At 38.7% G+C, this 16100-nt stretch overlaps 1 protein-coding gene across 1 annotated transcript; it reads right to left on the bottom strand.

Annotated features, from left to right (window-relative positions):
• Positions 1-4313: 4313 nt before the first annotated feature.
• Positions 4314-5966, bottom strand: LOC110887686. The gene is made up of 3 exons (XM_035979917.1): positions 5262-5966; positions 4701-5141; positions 4314-4427 (listed from the first exon to the last, which is right to left on the bottom strand). Exons 1-3 carry the CDS (start codon positions 5964-5966, stop codon positions 4314-4316), a joined length of 1260 nt encoding a protein of 419 aa, XP_035835810.1.
• Positions 5967-16100: the final 10134 nt, after the last annotated feature.

Here is a 16100-nt window from a genome sequence, read left to right as displayed (position 1 = left end):
CTTTGATCACCTGGAGCAGTGGGCTCAGCAGTGGTTACTACAGGGTCAGTGGCAGTTTCTAAAACCTGCTCTGCCTCTTTTGTTTTTAATTTTATTGGTGCCATCATTCTTGAAAAAGTTTCTTTTGTTAGAAAGTTTATTTTGAATGAGACACCTTGTTTGGGCAGTTCTGCATCTTTCTCCACAAATGTTTGTTCAAAATAATAGCTTAGAAATCTCGGAAAGAGCAGAAAAGCCTTATTATCAACGTTCTTTACCAAATCATCAAATATTACCTGGGAGTAGTTAAAGTTTTTATCGTTTAAAATTGCATACCCCAGGCATTGAATTTTTGTTGGTATCTCATTGAAGGACGTTGTTTTATTTGAAACACACATGAGCAGTGTGTGGAATAAAAATCTGGGTGCAGAAGGGAAGTAACTCTTTTGTAGGGTATCTACCTTTGGTTGTTCTGCATAACCCCTGTTCATGAAATCCTTTACCAACTCGTCTTTTGTAAAAGAGGTTTTTCCATTTAGATCATCGAGTTTAAAGGTTTCAGAGATGGATTTTGGAGAAATTTTTACCTTCTTACCCTGTATCGAGGAGTTGATGGCGGCGGTGGTATCTCCTTGTTTTTCAAGGGTAGCATTTTTCCAGAACTCTCTCTAGGTATCAAGGTAAATAAGAGCGTCTGCTGTAATCAAAGTTTTGTACTTTGATGCAGAGAGAATGTCAAGGATGGAGTCGAATGTGTGGTTATCGGTGGGTTTTGTGAGTATACCCACATAATTGTGTGGAGCTTTGTAGCGTATCTCCATGGTTTCAGCGGCCATTTCAGTGGCTTCTGCTGTTTTGGAGGAAGATGATGAAGGTTTTGTTTTTGATTTCTATTTTGGCTTCATCATTTTTGATGATGAATATCAAAGAAGATTTTTGGAGTTATGAGAGGGAAACTGTTTTGTGAAGTGAATGTTTGGAATTCAATTCGACAGTCTAATCCTCTGTTGGATTTAATCAGGGTTTTATTTAGGGAAAAAGTGATTGCTGATGTGGCAGCGGTTATTTTGATCTGAAGGCTAAAAACTGACCACGTGTCAAACATCTGAGGAAATGGAAAATGATGGAAGACAGTTGTTTTGACAACTACTGATGAATCAAGCATTAGTAGTTACAACGGTAATAAAATGCAACAGTGGAAGAAACAATGATTTTGTGCATCAGTGTTTTTGAAGAACAGAGGTTGACACTTTAGGAGTGGACAGACATTAGAGAGCAGATGTTAAGGCACAACAGCATTTTAGATACAGCAGTGGATAAAAACAAATGAGGATCATATGTTTAGCAACTGTTTGTGCAGCAGTGTTTTAACTTTTGACAAATAATTTTAGCATCTGTTGATTTTAGATGTAGATATTGATTTTTGTCTTTCTGAAAACACAATATCTTATCTATCATCTGTTGTTTACAGAAATGCTATTCTTAGCAGGATACATTTTAGATGTATCATATCAAGATTAAATTGTCAGCAGTGATTCTCAGAAATTTTGTTCAAGGTTTTGCCATCTGTCTATTTTTCAGACAGTGGTTTAGCATCCCACATGATGAAGTCTTGCTCTACTCAGAACAACTCATTTTATGTCTAATTACTAGAACATGAGTGTCTTAGTAGTTCACAAATGAATTTACAATCAATTTCTGATCCGTGACAAACTAAACTTGAGCTCAACATGACCTTGATGTGTGAATCATTTCCTTTTGACCAGTTTTAAGGATAGTAATTTCACACAAAAAAATAAGGAGATTACATCCTGACCAGAGATGAACTTTCACTATTAAAAATGAGTAAAAGTTCAAAATACATTTTATAGAAATTAAAATGCATCTGGTTTTATTAAAAAGAAAACACCTAAAAAAATTAAAGGATGTTTTGGAGCTAATCAAAAGGATCTGACACTCTTTTCAAGTAAATGATCAAATTATGCTCAAGTTATTCTGACCATTATTTGGGTCATTTTCTAGTCAATTGATTGTAAATTTCTTTTACGCACAATTACTGGATATGCCATTGTTATCAGAACAATTTCTGTATTGATGAATGCACACAGTTGTATGATGACCACTGAAGATCTAATTCTATCCTCACAAGTGTTTTATGCTAATACTCTTTTCTTTTGATTTCAAAAGTTTTGAGATAGCCACACTTTGAGATCTTTATTTCCCTTTTTCCTGTTTATCCTTATTATTCATATGTTCAGAAATACTCACTAGGAGATTTTATTTTGAACATACCTTGTCCATAATCACTTTGAAGCAATGTTTTAAGAAATCTGACCATGTTTGAACATGTTTTAGTTCAGATCTCACATTACTTATGATTAGGACTGTTTTAACGTTTTATTTTTCTCAATATGTGTTAGACAAGGTTGATTTCGTCCTTTTGAAGGTACTCAACTTGCCTTTGAACACATGAGAGATTTTGACTAAAGTTTTTTCTCCCTCTTTTCGATATCAGCAGTATGCAGGTGTTTTAGATGAACACAAGTTTTGCTGATCTGAGGTACATACTTTAGTGTTTATAAAAAAAACATCACAAATATCGAAACAACAATTGTAGTTCATTTTGAAACATTTAACGACCTCATAATTTATCAGATATTTTGCAAATCTGAAAACTACAAGTGACATATGTATGAAAACATTTGTTGTGTGAGATTTGTGTGTCATATGACATCTTGGTTGATTTACAGAGTTTTTGAATAACCATTTTGATCATGATTTGCTCAGTACTCTGTATATCAACTGAATGCAACCAACCTCAGTATCAATGAATTTTGAGCTGAACTGTTATGTCAAATTGATTGTTAGATCGAATTTGACTGTCCAAGCTTTGATACCAATTGTTAGGATCTGAGACTGTCATGATTCGTGTTTGTTTGCATAAAACGAGTAAGTGCAGCGGAAATGAGTAGCAAACTTTGTAAACACAAACAAAGGAAAGTATAGATTGATAAACAATTTCTTTTCATTGATTCAAATGATTTACATAAAAGCAAAAGATTACAGTAAAAGCTTACAATCTAAACTCCCCCTCAGCCTGATACACCAGAGTTGGTTGCACAAGATGAAAGGATGAATTGAGGAGAAGAACTCACTCAAAACGATCAAGTGTAACAGTACAGAGTACTGTCATACTTATAGGCAAACCAAACTGCTGATATACTTCAGCTGACGTCACCATGATAGTGACATCTAACGACCTAACAAACTACAAATACTGTCCTGTACAAACTACTGTTATGTAACATCTGATATTCACTAACATACAAAACAAAATGAAAACTACTGCTTCACCTTCCACTGTTGTAGCCTTAGCACAGATGTTGAGTCTTCATTGCTTTCTTCAAAGGTGATCAGTCTTTGAGAGGGCAGTGCTTGAGTCTTCAGCAGCACTTAGGAAACAGCAGTAGATAGAGCAACAGAGTTTGTCTTTAGCAGTTGTTAGGTAATCATCAGAGTTTGGTTTATCAGTTGTTGTAGTTGAGCAGCACTTAAGATTATCAGTTGTTAGATAACCACTGTCAAGGGGAGAGATTAGAGTAAACTGCTGCTTATTTGAAGTCCACTGATGGGATCTGGTTTTGGCTTTACATTATCTGTTCCTCTGTTAGGGTTCAATCCCAACACAAATGGTATTAGCAAATGTGCTAGAGATGTCCAATTGTATCATGGTATGCCTTAATGACTTAGTATTACCATGAGGCGGATTGTTATTGCCATTGTTGTTTGAATTACTCCCGCTAGTTCCTCCTTGTGAGGCTGCGTACTGCGCAATGGCGGCAGCGATGACCTGCTGAAGTTCTGCCTCGTTGGTAGGCATGCGTGTCTGGCGTCTTGGAGGCATCTTCTAAAAGATGTGTTCACGTAAGTCAGGCCATAGTAAATACATATATAACGATAGTAGTAATACATAACATCTCATGTTATAAATTAACCAAACACATAACATCCCATGTTATAAATAAATCAACCACATAACATCTCATGTTATAGAACATAAATAATCAATCAAACATCACATATGATGAGAATATTGCGATTGCACTGTCATAAATCGAGACCACAATGTAAGGTGTACAACTACATAACTATATCATACAACATCAACGACTAAGGGCTACATCACCCCAGTCCAAAATATCAAATCAGTGTCAACAATATCCAATATACATAACAACAAAAGTCATAATCAAAATGCAGTCTCCCAAAAGCTGTGCAATCTGTGCAATCGCCGTCTTCTCAACAAAAGTCTACCTGTGTCATACAAAATGGCCCTAAGCTGATGGCGGTGGAGGAGGGGGAAAATGAGAATAGAACAAACGTCGCATGTGAAGCCAATCCTCCTCCATAGCTCGATGAGAACGCAACAGATATGCTATCTGCTGCTCCTGAGTCCAAAAACGAGCAGCAGAATCGGGAGATAACGGACGAGGAGGGTGTGATATCGCAGGGTGAGGAGGGCCCTGGCACTGGCATGGTGGTTGCTGAGCTCTCTCAAGCTCCTGCACGCGACGAGTCAGCGCCTCCTGCTGTATCATGAAAGACCTGAGAATATCCTCTGTGGAATAACCCATGTGATAAGGATGATAAGGATCAAATGGCGGCATGATGGGTGGCGAAGTCCAGAGAAAAGGCTCGCTAGATGGAGCAAAGGATGGTACAGTAAACGGTGCAACATGGGGAACAACAGCGTGATGAGAAATCGGAGGTACAAACTGATCTCCTCCAGTCATGAGAGGTGCATGGCCAAAAGGCTGACGAGATGACCCCTCCCCAGGACGTGGTGGAGGTATGTCCTGGAGAAATGTGATAGGCAGGTCTGCGCGATGCGCATCAGTGACGTGTGCAGGAAATAAGGGTGCATCAATAGGGGCTGAAGCAGGTGCTGAAGCAGGTGTAACAGGTACCACAAAAGGCGGGTAGTCATCATCATCGTCTATCCACCCATTTCGGGTGTGCGCATATCGAGGGTCAATATAGGTTGCAAAGGGTGCATGATCGGGCTCTACAGGCACTGGGTCAGGAAAAGGGGCAACAACAGGATCAGCAGGAATGTCAGCATTGTGAGGGGCATCAATATGAGCATCAATAGCATGATCATCCTCCAACAGTGAAGCAACAATAGGATGATCATCGACAGGTATATCAGCAATCAAAGGATCAACAGCGGGTACATCAGCATGAATAGGGTCATGCTCGAATGCGGGGTCTGGAGCGACTACTGGCTCGGGGGCTACAGCAGGCTCCGGATCGTCAAACTCCATCTCAAAATCAGCGGGATCAGCGAACATGGGATCAACAGGGTCAACAGGGTCCTCCATGGGCTGATCTAGGTGAATAAACTCAATCTCCTGGTCTGGATCAAAACCAGGTGGGAAAACGGGATCGGAATCATCATCAATGTCGCGATCGATCGCAAAACTAGGGGCAGGTGCAGCGGATGATGCTCTATCAGGGTCTGTATCATGCGAATAGAGCTGCACTCCCTGCGCATGTGATGGTGCAGATGCCACAGACTCAAAGGAGTCTGGGACGGGTGAATGGATGGCTGCCTCCTCTGCAGGGGCATCCGCAAGTAGTAAGAGATCACTAGCAGCTATGTGGGCCTCGCCCTCAAAGTCATCCTCTAGTGGATCCTCATCAAACAGGTCGACATCGTCGTCAACGACTACGTCAAGGGGCATGTCAACAATGGGGTACGCTGCAAGGGGTACAGGGGCAGGGATCACCGCGAGCGGTAAATCCCCGGCGATAGGGCCATCAGCGTGCTCAGCAACGACGTCGGGCAACGCAAATGGCTGGAAATCATCATCATCCGTGCTGGTGGTGTCCGAAGTATGCACCTCGTGCTCTGATGACACTCTGTTGTCCGATACTATGGGCATGGGGTCAGTGGTGTCCGACTCTCCGGTGCCGGATGAAGGCATATCGTCTGTAACACAAACACATATATGCACAAATAATCAATCATATAGTCAGATAAACATATTAGTCACCAAAAACAATCAAATAGTCCTCCTAGTCCCACTAGCCTCCCAGACTGACTCCCTAGTCCCACTAGTCAACTCTCCCAGCCTCCCAGACTGACTCCCTAGTCCCACTAGTCAACTCTCCCAGCCTCCCAGACTGAGCCTCCTAGTCCCACTAGACAACTCCCTCAGCCTCCCAGACTGAGCCTCCTAGTCCCACTAGACCACTACCTCAGCCTCCCAGACTGAGCCATAACTAACAAATAAAATGTGCTCAACTTTTGTTTGTAAAAATATTTTGTACTTAGGATCTGGGCTTAGTGGATGCAATGTAAAAATGTTTTCGTGAGAGCCCTAGTGATCATAGTCTAGACTCGAGAAGGAATCCGAGTTCTCTATGATCAGAGCTCTGATACGAAGCTGTCACACCCTGGCTTTGCGGAAGCGTGGGTTTATTTGGTGTGACTTCTTAATACCATAGCTTAATCACAACAAAGCTATATGAAAGTAAAACCATGCAGATCATCCATTGATTTAAGTTTTAAAATAAAAGTAACACAACATTGTCTTAAAGCGTTGACACATGCAACGGAAATTACAACCTAATGACATAAACATTGTTCGAAAGACACAACCACAAACTTAAAATATATGTAGTTTAAGAACTGTGACTCGTCCAGGTAAAAGCCACAACCCCTAAACTTGGATGATCCCATAACTCTAACGCAGCGTGAACGCGTAGCATAACGTGCCAGATCCTTAGTTCCCTGAAATACATGTAAGTTGGAAAAATCAACAAAAATGTTGAGCGAGTTCATGTGTAGTGAGTATGTAAAACCTTTGTAAGTATAAAATCCCTGGTATGTAGCAAATAAGGAAATAAAGAGATCACCAATGGTTTGCAAGGCCATTGATATGTGTGAAGTGTAGTAGGAAGACTCAAACCTAGCAGATTTTTGCGTCGGGTACCAAGTCACCCCGAGGTCCGTACTGTTGGGCCTGGGGCTGGGCTCGCTACACCCAGATAGATCTATCGCTACTGTCCCTCGGTCCTATACTGAGGATTAATGGCCTTCAGTTCCCGCCTACTCACTCACATGATCTAAGTAGTAACCCTCCTTACGCTAAACATACCATGTGTAAAGTATTCCTAATCACAGTAACATGTATTTCACCCCCGCAGTTTAAAAACTGAAAACAGTTAAGAGAAAAGGGGGACATGAACTCACCGAAGTGCGTCTCTAACTAGAAATCTCCCAGTCAACCTGCTGTGCGACGACCTACACGTACTAACTTCTATTAGACGGACGGCCGTGCCTTAGCTTAAGGTTAAAGTTTTTGGGAAATAGTTAGGCAACTATTTCGTGTTTACACTTCGTAATTATGTATTGATTATATTCCTTCCCAAGGATGGGGGTTTTAATACATGTGTGTTCGTATAACTTCAAAATATATTATTAAGTCTCACTTAATAAAATATATTTTATTTTAATTTGTCTAAAATACTCTACTTCCAAAATATAAATATTTTTCCCAAAAATATTATATTTTATTACATACCATTTTCCAAAATAATACTTTTATCAAAATACACATCTAAAAGTATTTTCTGAAAATACGTAAGTTACATTTAAAGTTGGGGTGGTAATAATGATACCGGTGTAACTTAAATATTTATTGTGAGGGCGTTAGTATTATTTTGGAGTCGTTACTATTCAGTGTGTTCCAGTAACATTATTTTTACTCTAAAAATAATATTTATATAGTTCACAAAATAATCATAAAAATCTCACAAGTGTTACTATGAAAAATATATACTAAATATATATTTATCAAGTCTTATTTATGAAAATCCCACCTCCGACACTTGGAAGTTTTGAAATCAAAATCATGGCGAAATTTATTTGGAAAACAAGTTAAAAAATATATTCATAACACTTGTTGTAAAAAAAAATATTTTTCAAGTGTTATATTTCTTGAAAAATTTCGCCAGAGTTTCCTCTGTAACTGGAGGTGGCCACGCTTACAAGCGTATCATTTTCTTTTCAAAACTCAATCAACAATTTTCTCAACATCAACAAATAATATTTCAATACCAAACTAGTCAAGAATATAAATAGATCGCAAACACATGAACTTGTGGGTTATGTAAAAGTGTGTAGTAACCTTCCAATATTTTTAGTAGATCTTTCTATCTTTATAAATGAAATCGGTTTCTTGAAAATCTTATTTTTAAAGAAAGTGTAAGTTTACAACTTCTTGGTCAAAAGTTACGAACATATTTCTTTGTTAAAACCTCTTGTTACACAAGTGTTTACACACTTGTTTGTTCGCAAAAACACCTTTGTTTATGTAAGATCCGGCTTTAAAACATGGTTTCGTCTTACAGTTGGTTCTTCAAAAATACCACTTGTAGATCTTTATATCTACTAGTTTAGAACTTCATTTTACAAGAAAAACTACTTTTACACAAGTTCATGTTCATAAGTAGTAGTGTTCGTCATCTTACCATGTTTACACTTTACATAACACTAGTTCATGTTTCATGAACATGACCTAGCCGGGTTAGATGACGATCCGAACTACTACTAGCATCAACCAACATAAAATAAATATAACAAAACAAGTTTCAAGAGTTTTACACTAATATTCATTCTTTAACCAACATATTCATCTTCTTACAAGACTTTTAGTTTTTGATCTCTAGTGTTTATGATTTTTATCCGACAAATCTCTTATTAACCACTTTAGACAAGATCAAGAAGGTGATTAGAAGCACTTACAACTAGCTCAAGGCTAGGGAAGAAACTAGACGAAAAATGGGTGGTTAATAGCGTTGTGGTGAGGTCCTTGGCAATCCGTAAGCACCAAGCTTTCTTGTATGAACTCCTTCACCTTTGAATGTATGTAGAATGCCTTGATCAAACTCAAAAATGATGGTGGGTGTGGGCTTGGTGTTCGGCCGAGAATCAAGAGAAGGGAGAGAGAGTAAGCAAGTTTTGAAGTGTGGTTTGTGAATGATGGTGATTACCCCCTAAACCCTTTTATAACCCATAAAACCTCATTACCCAATGGATTCTATGTCATCAAGATATTGAACATGGCTACATAAAATAATCAAAAAAATAGTGGGGTGTCCCCACATGGGAACCGAATTCGGTCCAAGGGAGGGGGGTTTTGGTTCAATTTCAACTAGATAATTAGTGTCTAGTTAGCTTAATTTGGAAGGTTAAACTAATTAGTAGTGTGTTATGCATTATAGCGGGTGTTAGGGTATTCGGGGACCCTAACTGGCTCAGAATAAGAAAAACAGTGTCAATGACAATATTTTTATGTCCCGGGTAAAGTCTGGTTATTCGGTTGGATACTGATTCGTTAAAGTGCTTAACAAGCAATTAAAGTGTCGTTAATGTTATTTTTAGTGACACAAAGAATTCCCGACACTTTGGAAAGTGTCTAGTATTATTTTCCCATGTTTTTGCACTTTACTAGTTAGCTTAAATGCTGAATTTTATATTAAAGTGCAGAATTTTGTGTTTAAAACATGTTTTAGCCACATCCGGTCACTATAACTATCACCTAGTGACGCAATTCTACAACCCTCATTTCCCTACACTCTCTACTAGTGTAGTAAACTATTCCTGGCTCATACAGGCCTTAGAGGCAGTGTCTGTCTGGTGCTGGCTATGTCAGCACGTTTACTGGGTTATCCGTTCATTGTGCTACTATGCTTTGTGCATCAAGTTTGTCACTAAAGTTCTGTATGTAATTAATGGAGTGACAGTTAATAAAGTATGATGCAAGTATGTGTATTTATCAGAATTCAAGTAGCAGTTTATCCACAATTGCAAGCAAGCACAGTAATTAAGCAGTAATTAAATATTAATTAACTCGTACGGATACCTGATTTGGTGAGGGTTGTCACATTGTTGACCCGTTAATGAATTATTTCGAGTAAATCAAATTAAAACACATAGTAATCCTAAGTCTTGCATTTGTTGAAACCGGGTGTGAACCTTGTTTACATATCTTGTTTTTAAACCATCAATTACGTTTCTTGCAATTGTTTATTTCTTTTAGTTAATCCAACCCATTTGCTATTCACATTTTAACATCTTTTCAAAATCAACAAAAATACACAAAAACAAAATAGCAAGCTTCATAACTGTAACATCTTTTGAGAATTCATCCAAATCCATTCACAAACTACATATTCTTCGTGGTTCGACCCCTTGCTACCACTAGCTATTTGTTAAGGGTAAATAGGGCTTATAAATATTATCTTTGACCGGAGCGCGACACTCCTATCACTACTTCCTTGGTATTGAATTTTCGAATTGTAAAGTGAATGATTAAATTTGACTTTGTGAAATGAATACACGTATTTATACCTTGTCTTTTGAAAGGATTTGCTAGTCCAAAGTAACGAAGTGCATCGTGGTCCGTTGTCTATGACGTTGATAGCGATTGGCACCTAAGCTTTGTGATTGTTGACCCGTTAATGAATTATTTCGAGTAAATCAAATTAAAACACATAGTAATCCTAAGTCTTGCATTTGTTGAAACCGGGTATGAACCTTGTTTACATATCTTGTTTTTAAACCATCAATTACGTTTCTTGCAATTGTTTATTTCTTTTAGTTAATCCAACCCATTTGCTATTAAAATTTTTAACATCTTTTCAAAATCAACAAAAATACACAAAAACAAAATAGCAAGCTTCATAACTGTGACATCTTTTGAGAATTCATCCAAATCCATTCGCAAACCACATACTCTTCATGGTTCGACCCCTTGCTACCACTAGCTATTTGTTAAGGGTAAATAGGGCTTATAAATATTATCTTTGACCGGAGCGCGACACTCCAATCAAATTTTGGCGCCGTTGCCGGGGAGTGCATGCGCTTTGTGTTTGGATATTGTTTGAATTTGCGTGATTAACTGTTTAATTTGCAAAGTTTCTTTTCTTGTACTTTGTCTTTTTCCTTGTTACGTGGGTGTGTTACTTGTTCAGGTTACAGGTAGTGTATGCATACGCGGAACTCCGAGAGGACTTCACCGTTGGTTTACGAACCGGAAATCGAAAGAGTAACAAGAAGAAACCTAGCAAGCCGGTTAGAAGCAACTCTTGCTTCTAAGCAAACCAATCGAACACCACAATTCACACCGACCATTGAAACCGATTCAATGGCAAACCAAAACTCAAACCAAAACCTCAACCAAAACCAAAACCTGAACCAATTCCAATACCGAAGCAACTTCAATCCCACCCAAAATGTTCAACCTATACCTCAAGAGCGACCGGGTGGTAATAACAACTCTGGACCACCCACACCACCTTTCCAAAACCAAAATCCCAACAACACCCAAAGAACACCCCAACAACAAAACCTTCATCGACAAAATTCCTTACCCATCCACCTTGATGACCGGAATGTCAATTCCGACCGTCGAGGCAATCGAGATCGTGGCAATCCAGCGAATGAAGACCCGTTCTTTAATATAGATGATTTGAGGAATGCCATCCCCGATGATGAGCCGTTTAGTGTTCCCGGTTACCAATCGCCGGAACATGTGAGTGTTCATACGGAAAATTCGGATGATGGGGGATATTACGATGATCGGGCTAATGATGACGAAGATTGGGGATATGTGAATAGAGGTAACTTTTACAATGCAAGAGAGTTTGAAGATGATGAGTTTGGCTACCAAAACGCCAACTTTGTGGGGAACGATGACTACGGGTATGGGAATAGGAGAAATGACGGTTACGAAAATAACAGCCAACCACGAAACAACAACCAAAGGAACCGGAATGATGGGTTTTACAACAACAATAACAACAACAATGCTAACCTTAACCGGATTCCTTGTTTCGTGGGAGGGGGTAATCAAAGGGGTAATCAAGTGGAAACCGAAGAGGTGATAGGGGAGGTGATAGAAGGGATAATCGAAGGCCGGTGGATCAAGAAGTTAACGGTCCACATCGTCGTCAACAACCTCCACGGGTAGTAAATGACCGTTTTAGACCGGTGGTTACGGATAATGACTCTCCAATAGTTTGTGAAAGGAGAATGTTCGACTGTAAGCCTCATTACATCAATATACTTCCCCACTTCAATGGGAGGTCTAATGATGAACCGTACACGCATTTGGCGGAGTTTTCCTCCATTTGTAACACTATCGGGGGGCTTAATTTTGCATTGGAGGAAGTTAAACTTTGATTATTCCAGTTTGCGTTGAAAGACAAGGCGAAGCAATGGTTTCTTACACTTCCGGCGAATAGTATTCGAACATGGGGTGAGATGCAACAAGTTTTTCTTGATGAGTACTATTAGATCTTTTAGCTAGAGATGAAATTAGATCTTTTTGCCAATTATCAAGCGAACCGTTGCATGAAGCGTTCACTCGATACAAAGAATTGATTCGGAAATGCCCACATCACCAAATAGAGAAGTGGGAATTGGTTAAGTGTTTTGTTCGAGGATTAGATAATGAGACGTGGAATCGCCTCGAGTCAACGAGCAACGGAACTATATTGAGCAATCATGAAGATGATGATTGGGAATTTCTCGAGCAGATGAGCAAGCGGTCAAAGGAAAAGGAATCGGCTGATAGAGCTAAGAAACATCCCGTTTCCTGGTCACTCCCCGATCTTGATTCTAAGGATCGAATTTCTACTTTAGAATGGGAAATAGCTCGTATGAAAAAGAAGGAGGTGAATGCGGTGCAATTCGCGGTGTGTGAAGATTGTGGGGATATCGGCCATAGGACCGATCAATGTCCAATGGGGCCAAGTGATTACACCGAGGAGGTAAATCAAGTGTTCGGGATAGAAAGAACAATGATATGAATTTGAACACTTATCATCCCGGATTGAGAAATCATCCCAACTTCCGATATGGGAATGCCGCAAATCAAATGAACCCGAACTTTCAACCGGGTAACTAAAGCGGGTCATCATATCAAAATCGCCAAGGTGGTAACCAAGGGGGTTACCAACGTAATTACAATCAAGGGTACCAAGGTCGGGACAATAATTACCAAGGTGGGTACCAAAGGAATTACTATAATCAAGGCGGTAATGGAAGCGGGTCGAGTAATCAAACCGGTGGTGATGATTTAAGTGCCAAAATGGACGCTTTGTTAAATGTGGTTAAGGAATCTAACAGTGACATTAAGGAGATGAAGAAGACAAATGAGATTCGGGACAAAGCACATGAGGCACTGGCAAAGCAAGTGGGCCAACTTGCGGAGGAAATGGCTCAAATGAGGGGAAGCATGGGAAAGCTTCCAAGTGACACTACGGTGAACCCTAAGCATCAAGGGTCAAACTCGAAGAACATGAATGAGGTACCAATTAATAAAATTACCTTACGTAGTGGTCGAGTGATAGATAATGGTGTTGAGCCACCACCACCCAAGTTTGTTGAAGAGGTGGTGGAAGATGCGAGTGATGATGAAGGTAATAACGGTCAAACGGGTCAAAATAAAAATGATTTAAAAACTAATAAAAATACACCCGTTGTGACCGTCCCCGTCCCAAAGGCTAAGGAAAAGGGTGTGGAGGTTAATACCGCCCCATATCCCGAAGCTTTATTGGGACCATCTAAGAAAGTGGTAAATAAACGAGGCCCACAACAAGAAGAGATGTGGGAAATTTTTAAACAAGTTAAAATCAATTTACCACTCTTAGATGCAATTAAGCAAGTACCCTCATATGCCAAATACTTGAAATATTTATGCCCCTAAAAGCGGACTCACAAGTTTCCTAAGAAACTTGATTTAACCGAAAATGTGAGTTCGATTCTTTCGGGTGCACTTCCACCAAAACTTCAAGATCCAGGGGCGCCCATTATTTCAAGACAAGTCGATGAATTTAAAATGACCCAGGCAGTTTTGGATCTTGGGGCAAGTGTGAGTATCTTGCCGAGTAGCTTATATGACCAATATGATTTTGGTCCACTTCAAGTGTCGAACACCACCGTGGTGTTAGCCGACTTGACCCCTAAACTACCCCGTGGGATAGTCACGGATGTAATAGTCAAGGTCGAGGACTTTTACTATCCGGTGAACTTTCTTGTATTAGATTATGTTTCTTTGGACCGAACCAAGCAACCAACGGTGTGTCACACCTCGAAAATATCAGAGCTGGCGTGACTGGACTGGTATCTTCATTGCACAGCGGAAGCAAATAAGCTAAGACTTCTAGAAAACGAACGCCCACTAAGTACTCGAATCCTCAATGGTTCTCCTATTCCAACCGTCCCATATCGTTGAAATGCAACCTGAGAAAGAAACATGCGAAAAATCAACATAAAGTTGAGCGAGTTCATAGTTTGTTTGTAAAAGATTTGAAATAAATCTTTTTGATAACCGGTTTGTGAAATAATGTTAAGAAAACGAATTAAAAATCATTTTCTTGTCAAGTTATATGGAAACCTTGTATTTGTAACGCATTATGTTCGTAAAAAAACCATGTATTTGTAAACTCTTGTATTTGTATAGTTTGTATAACCGTCAATGCCCATCCTGACTTTGACTTCATGCTCGCATAATCCTATGCTTTGAATTTGTATAAAACATGATATTTAATTTGTAAAAATTAAGTATTTCTGAAAGTATGTATGTCCCTGGTATGTACCAATAAGGAAAAAGAGATCACCAATGGGTTGCAAAGCCACTGGTATGTGCGAAGTGATGCAGGAAAACTCAAACCTAAAATTTGTTACCGGGCTTCGGCTGTAAGACATAGTCACCACATGGCCCATTCTGCGGACTCATGGATGGGGCTCGCTACACCCAAATAGATCTATCACTCATGTCCCTCGGTCCTACGACGAGGATTAATGGCCTTAAGTGTTGTACCCACCACTCACATGATCTAAGTAGTAAACCCTCCTTAAGCTAATTATACCATGTATAAAATGTCTGAAATAATTGTAACATGTATTTTACCCCAGCCTCTAAGGCTGAACCTCCTCAGTCTCTAAGGCTGAACCTCCCCAGCCTCTAAGGCTTAACCTCCCCAGCCTCTAAGGCCAACTCCCTAGTCTCTCTATATATTATCACCCGACGATCTATCCCTAGTCATGAAAATCATTCACATTTCGATAATACGCATTTGTTTTGTAAAAACCGGTATTTTTAGTATAATCCATTCGTAATATGATTTAGAAATATGAGTTTTCGTTCGTTCAAATGCTTTGTATGTTCTTGCACAACGTGCTTTGTCTAAAAATATGCAGTCTTTGTTTATCGAAAACTTTGTATATTTCTGAAAAACGTGCATGTCTTTCCACCCCGAAAACATTCATAAAAATGTAAATCGTAAAAAGGTGGGGTTATGAACTCACTTGAATTTCCTGTGCAAAGCTAGCTAATTACGACTTTGTGGTGTCGTTTCCAGGACGTGACTTGCTAGCGTGCATTCTACAATATTCCTAACATGGAATATCTAATAAGTTTCTAAGTAAATGCAGTAACTAAATTACGTGTCACCGAGCTCTACCGAATCGTTAGTCGAACGATTCAACGGTAAGTAGTTAACTTATCAGAAATGATTAGGTCATATTTGATAAGTGTCGTTTATTGTCGATAATAACCACTAAGTCTTGAAAAGACTTGATTCTCGAGAGATTTAAAAATAAATAAATATTTATATATAAAATATATAAATACTTCGTTGTAATTGCGTTAGCCGTCTCGGGTAGTCGTACGTGTATGTATCGAGTATTCGTATGAAAATAATATATAATAACTTGTATTATATATATCACGTCTTGTGTATATTTGCCAAAAATATACGTATATGCCGTTTCGGCACTTGAAATAAATACAAAAAGTTATATTTATTTTATAAGAGAATCCCCGAGGTGTGGTGTTTGAAAATAAATATATAATTATATTTATTTTTATAAATGATTATGGGTGGCTTGATGTTGGAAATAAATAGATAAGTTATATCTATTTTTATAAAAGAGTACATGCCATTTATTGTTTAAAATAAATATACAACTATATTTATTTTAATAAAAGAATCGTCGCGTTGTTTGATAATTGGAATAAATATAAAAACTATATTTATTTTAT

The sequence above is a fragment of the Helianthus annuus genome, chromosome 11 (genome assembly GCF_002127325.2).
Source record: "Helianthus annuus cultivar XRQ/B chromosome 11, HanXRQr2.0-SUNRISE, whole genome shotgun sequence".
Taxonomy (NCBI): Eukaryota; Viridiplantae; Streptophyta; class Magnoliopsida; order Asterales; family Asteraceae; genus Helianthus; species Helianthus annuus.
Note: the sequence above shows the minus strand (reverse complement) of the source record. Positions and strands in the feature narration are given on the sequence as shown.

Bases quoted from the DNA above. Each gene is read 5' to 3' on its own strand.
- LOC110887686 (XM_035979917.1), bottom strand. From the start codon at position 5,966: ATGCCTTCATCCGGCACCGGAGAGTCGGACACCACTGACCCCATGCCC. The intron at 5,142-5,261 runs GTAGTCGCTCCA...TCACTGTTGGAG, and splicing joins CTGCTGTAGCCCCCGAGCCA to GATGATCATGCTATTGATGC. The intron at 4,428-4,700 runs GTACCATCCTTT...TTTTGGACTCAG, and splicing joins CCCATGTTGCACCGTTTACT to GAGCAGCAGATAGCATATCT.